At 33.2% G+C, this 6,238-nt stretch overlaps 1 protein-coding gene across 3 annotated transcripts; it reads left to right on the top strand.

The window, feature by feature from the left end:
• Positions 1–2,887: 2,887 nt before the first annotated feature.
• On the top strand, positions 2,888–5,961 carry LPA19 (photosystem II 11 kDa protein-like protein). 3 transcript variants are annotated; one of them, XM_028220623.2, is made up of 4 exons: positions 2,888–3,015; positions 3,105–3,243; positions 4,496–4,911; positions 5,733–5,961. In XM_028220623.2, exons 2-4 carry the CDS (start codon positions 3,159–3,161, stop codon positions 5,868–5,870), a joined length of 639 nt encoding a protein of 212 aa, XP_028076424.2. In that variant the 5' UTR covers positions 2,888–3,015; positions 3,105–3,158; the 3' UTR covers positions 5,871–5,961. The 3 variants fall into 3 exon arrangements, with proteins under 3 accessions (XP_028076424.2, XP_082733662.1, XP_082733663.1); XM_082877536.1 differs by having other exon boundaries at positions 3,105–3,270; XM_082877537.1 differs by lacking the exon at positions 3,105–3,243.
• Positions 5,962–6,238: the final 277 nt, after the last annotated feature.

Below are 6,238 nucleotides of genomic sequence, written 5' to 3'. Positions count from 1 at the left end.
GAACTACACCGTGGGCATGAAATTGACCCTCGGTGTCTTGTAGGCTTTGTATAACCATGTGGCTATCCAATATGTATCGATTGAGGCATGCTTGACCCTGTGACACTTCGAGATTTTGTCAAAGACCCAACATGTTATGTTGACTTGTCGGCTAAGTCGAGGGTTTTCGCTAGCACATTGTTATGTGGCTAGGAGCCTTAATGACATGAACCTAAGTTGGGCGAGCACCTTGCTTGAGATAAGCTTGGCACTATGAAGCGACTCATGTTGTGTTTGATATACTTGAGGTGTCATGCTTACTTGTGGTATTCAGCTGAAAACAGAGCTTCATATGGGAGTTATTCAGCTTGACAAGGTATTGGACCTGAGTGTTCAAAACAGGTGAAATCATCAACACTCGATTTGCCAATGAGTTATGGCGAGTTTAAACTTGGTAGAGTTTGAGTGCCATAATCGTTCTGTTATGCCTCTAAAGAAGTCAGCCTATGGCGCAATGCCAATTATGAGTTTGCATATATGTGTTACTAGCTAATGACACATTGTAACTTGTGTAACTTAAATAAGTAAGAATAAAATAAAATAATAATGAGATTAATATTATAGTGTGTATTTAGTTTTAAGTGCAATGGGTTCTATAACAACCTGAAAATTTAAGTTGTCCTTTAAATTTTATATTAGTATTATTTAATTATAAATGAAAAAAATATAATTTTATATATAATTAATTAAGCTAATATATATATATATATATCAAGAAGCTTATCCTTGCGGATAAGCATGCAGCACGGAAGGGCCACATGGTGGATACACGTGGTTCCTTGGGGAGGGAAATAAATGGCTTGGAGAAGAAGAAAAGAACCTATATAAGGGTGCCTCGGGTAAGAAAAGAGGAGCAAGGAAAGAGTAGTCAGTCAATAAAGGAGGATGTTTCGGTAAATGATTAATATTTAAGTGAGTTATAATATACCTCGAGTTACCATAATATATTTTACGTATGTTTTGAGTTACCATAATTTGCTTTACGCAATTTGTGTTTTATAAATTATATTAATATTTTAATTACGTTAATTATTTTCTGAATCCTATTTTCTTAAAATGAAATCTATGGATATGTTTATTTAACTTTTAATAATTGTTTAACTATGATTATATAAATATTTATTTTTGGTAAGTACCGCCACGGGAGTCTCATGCCTTGGAGGACTTAAATAACCATTGGCCATCTGATTAGGCACTTTGTGACCCTCTGTCTGTCATAGATCCATTGACACTCTGATTTCTGGTACGGAGCAAAGTGCTGTATGGAGCTAGGTGCTATACTATTGTGGGAGCCACCTCTAGAGTTCGTACAAGCCACCTCTTGAATCCTATTCTGGTGTGGAGCAAAGTGTTGTACGGAGCTAAATGTTACACTATTGCGGGAGTCACCTCTAAAGTTCGTATGAGCCACCTCTTGAGTTCATACATCTGTTATGTTTTGTACCGTGGTTATCATTTTTTTTGTTTATACGATTTCTGTATTATATGTCAAATGGTTTTCGTATTATATATTCAGTATTTTAATATCAAGCTCTGTTTAGCCCCATAATTATTCATGGTGAATTTTATGTATTTATGCTCTTAGTATAATATTTCATATTTTGTCATGTACTTAGTTGTTTACACTTTCAGGTGACATGTTAGGGCCAGCTCATGCAGTAGGCACAAAGCATTTTGTAGACATAGTTTAACTTTGACAATTTAATTAAATAGAAGCTCCAATGATTATTTTGGTACCCTCACTTAAATATTATTTCTATTCGCGTTTATTTATTTGTTCAAGAATTGGCTGAAGGTTACTTCAGTTACCGGCCATCACGATACTTAACCATTGAGTACAAGAAGCGGGTCGTGATAAGTTCAAGTATTCCCCATCTCTTTGTGTACTTTTTTTTATAAAAAAAAAAAAAACACTCTTACGTGACATGAGGAGAGTAAATGTTCACTATACCAATTGAGGCCTTCACTTAATAAAAATATAGATATTTATGTAAAACAAAAAAAAATAGTTTTTTTATTTTTTATTTTATTTTTTTTCACAAGATAACGGTTAATATATTAATAATTAAATTATAATATAAATCTTGATAAAAAACAAAATTATAATATAAATCAACCTCTCTCTATATACTCGAATCTCAAACCTCAGTTACTTTGGCATCTAAATATCCTTCCTATGATAACTTGGATAATTACCCGAGATATATATATATATATATATATGTATAATATATTTAGATGAAATATATATAATTTTTCAATATTAGCTGCATTTCTAATTTTTCATCAATTCTTTTATTTAATTTGATTTTAGATTTGAGTTAAAAATTTGATTTGATACGAATTACTTTAATTCTTTGACTATTTTTATCAAAATATTTTAAAAAATTATACTATTTATATCAAATTTTCTTTGAAAAATTATATATATAATTTATTTTCAATATTTCATCTTTTTAATTTTTTTTATCAAAATCAAATTTAATAAAGAATCTGATAAATTCTCAACTTAATGAAAAAAAATGATTATCACTTAATTAGATGAAAATTTAGATTGTGTTTAAAACATAAATTTAGGTAAAGATTTGAAAAAAAAATATATGTATATATAAAATATAATTATATTTTATTAACATTTTACCTATATTTTTCTCTTTAGTGTCCTTTCTCTTTCCGTTTTTAAATTTTTACGTAAATCCCTGATGCAAACGAAGGTTAATGAAAGGTTTAAGAAAATTATTGACCAATTTTTTTTATTAAATTTAAATTTGATAAAAAAAAAAATGTAAAATTGGAGATACTACAATAAAAAAGTAAATATGACCTTTCATTTAAATGAACAGTGTACCCTTAGTAAAGTGCTCCGGCTTTTCTGAGAGGATAATGAAAGAAACAAAAGAAACACTGGGATACCATTTGGACCAGGAACTTGAGGCAAAGATTGCACAAGAGCCTTGAGCAGAGCAACACAAAAAGGTAAGCACCAAAATCACTACATGCATATATATATATATATATACATATTAACTTGCTTTATTGATACAAATTCCATGCTTCACTGATAGAATGAGTAAAGGGGTATCTGCTTCTCAATTCTCTTGACATTGAAGGGCAAAGGGATGGCTGTTTCTCTTGTGAGTGTGAAGAGATTGTGCCCTTCAATTTCAAGTTCAGCTGAGGAAGTTTCAAAACCAGTGAATCAGTGTAATGTTGGGTTTTTTCCTCTGCAATGTATATTGGGTTCTTTTTCTTTTCATTTGCTAGCATTTACCCAGATTGATTTTGTTTTAGTAATTCAATTTGGGGTTTTGATTATTACTGTTCTTTATTTAATTACCAAAAAACCCAATTAGATTATCACTTTCCCTTGTTGTTTGTCCCAAGAAGGTAGCTATTCATAGATGTTGTAGCAGTATATTATTCAATCTTCCACCAAGAACCCTTTCTGTCTTTCTTGCACACACACACAATCATATGGCGTTTTCTTTTACTAGTTTTCCAGAACTATTCAAGATTAATTAATGCCGTAATGGCCGTGCTGTACTCTAGAGGCCCCTAATTGGTTTCGGGTCTAGCATTCCATCATATCTCTTGTTCTAGGAGATCTTGGATTCAAGTCTCATCACCTCATTGTCTTTGTTATTGTGCACTGTATTATGCGAACTTATTCGCTTAGTTTGTTGGGAAAATTGCAAATCAGTGTAAGTTTTCAAAAATAATTTCAAATTTGTGGTAAACTTTATCAACTTTAATAATTAAAGTTATAAACTTTTCCATGCATTTGCAAATATTTTGTGAAGTTTCAACTGATTTGCAATTTTTCATAGTTTGACTGTTCACGCACGAGATGGGATCTCAATTGCGTGAGAGTGTTAGCTTGATAGAACCATAGTATCAGAGATGAGTCTTGAGTGGTCTCTTTGGCCTGTGTCCACCGCAGATATATTTTTATCTCATCTCTCTATCGCTCCTTATGCAACCAAACCGCATGTGTGAGAGTGTTAGAGACGCATCACACATTGTCACTCTAAACCATCCAAGCTTGGTTCATATAATCTAGAGGCACCTCCACCAAAAGCCAATTTGTTTTGGTTTCGATGCCTCCGAAAATTCTAACGACTTCATTGGTGCATCATACCATTACATGAATGACATATAAGAAGTTATGTCAAATTTAATACAAAAACTTGGTCATCCTAGCATTACTTTTATTCAAAAGCATGTAACCGTATTAAACTACTTGCACATCATTTTTGACCAATCTGCCATTGTAACTTACTTACAACCCACATTTTTTAATTTCTCCCAGGCTCCTAGTGTGTTGTTTTTGATTGTTTTCTTCAACGAGACAGTAATATGACTTCTTCATCTACTTCCATTCTGATGTAGTTATTCCTCATTGTTGCGTCCGCATGTGTGTGTTTTATTCATTGACTCCTTTTCTGCAACATAACAGATAAACTGCGATCCAGGTGCCATGTTGTGTTACCCTCTCAAGAGACGGTATCTCACCGTCGACATGTTTTATTATGTGGTAGCGTTTCAATATTTACCACTTTAACCTTCAATTGCCCCCTGATGCCTTTATCTGCATGGGCTGGAGACAAGGTGAAGGGAGAAGAAGAAAACAAGGATGAGAATGTTGTTGGGGCCATAAAATCATTGTTCGATCCTGATGAGAAAACAAAGACTGGAAAAGTGTTACCAAAAGCTTACTTGAAATCAGCAAGAGAGGTTGTGAAGACACTACGCGAGTCATTGAAGGAAGACCCCAAGGATGTGCCAAAATTTAGACGGACGGCAGATGCAGCAAAGGAATCAATTCGGGAATATCTAAACGGTTGGAGAGGACAGAAGACAGTAGTCAATGAGGTAAGTTTCTTTAACTAGTTTGTATGATGTCAAACCTCATGGAAATGTCACATTTATTTGGGTAACTCATGTAGTTACGAATTCACACTACCAAGACTAAAAGGCAATTGTTTCAAGCATTGCAATCACCTATTTTGAGATTTTGATCGAATAAGGTTGCTTCATCACGAGTTTAAAACAAAGAAATAGTCTATTTGCATGCAAAGGTAAGACTGTGTACACCTAACCCTTCTCAGACCCCATAGTGGCAGGAGTCTCGTGCACTGGGATGCTTTTTTTAAATTCTGACTTCCTGCAAGAATGACATAATTTACCTGAAAGTGTTACGACTGTCATTTCCTTACATAGTTTGGGACCATTTTGGCATTATAAAATTTTGTTGATCTATAGGATAATTCTGATTTATGGCTGTATAGTTTCCTACACAAAAAGCTTCGCCTGTTGAGGCGTAAGCTCGAAATTACATAGAAATATTGTAATCCATCTGGTCATTAAGAAGGCAAGAGGAAAAGAAAAGGCTGTTTAGTACATTGGAGGGAGGCGTGAGTTGAAGCCGTGACCTATTTCTTTTCTTCTGGTGGTTTCTTTATTTTCTTTTCCTCTGTTGGTTCTTGGCAACTAAACGCGGCATTGAAGCCTTTCAGTATAGTAAAACTCCTGTTGAAAAAACTATATTGATATCAAACATCTTAGTTAGCCCATTGTACAATATTGATATCATAAACCAAATTTTTAAAAAGAAAAAAAGAAAAAGGGTAAGTTTTATTATCAATCTTTGCCACTTCTTCCATAACCTTGATTTTGTGGTGTTCTTGCTGCAGGAATCATATGTTGTGCTTGAGAAAGCAATCAGGTCCCTGGCCAGCTTCTACTCAAAGGCAGGTCCGTCAGCGCCGCTTCCAGAAGAAGTCAAGTCTGAAATTCTAAATGATTTAAACACTGCTGAAGAATTCTTGTAATATGACGATTACTTGTTCACTCGATCAACTTAGATGGAAAATTTTGCCATGCTTTTTTTTATATAATAAAAACTAAGCTTTTATTTATTTATTTTTTTCTCATGTCACTCTGGTATCAAAATCCCAGCAACCAAATATGTGGCTCATATCCAAAGGCCTAAGAAAACCTGCACACCATTGGAAACTGTTTTAACTCCAGTGCATAGGATCTTGATTCTCTGTTGCAATCTATGTAAGTTCAAAATTGAATTAAAATGATATTATTTTAAGGTGTGATTTTAATTTACCCCAAAATAAAATACACCATTTCTGTTAATAAATTCATCTGTGAAATAAAAAAATGAAATTAAAAAATATATTTATTTATT

Source organism: Camellia sinensis, chromosome 7 (genome assembly GCF_055761805.1).
Source record: "Camellia sinensis isolate YWXY chromosome 7, ASM5576180v1, whole genome shotgun sequence".
In the NCBI taxonomy this organism is placed as follows: Eukaryota; Viridiplantae; Streptophyta; class Magnoliopsida; order Ericales; family Theaceae; genus Camellia; species Camellia sinensis.
The sequence above is the reverse complement of the archived record's forward strand: the minus strand, read 5'-3'. Positions and strand labels throughout refer to the sequence as shown.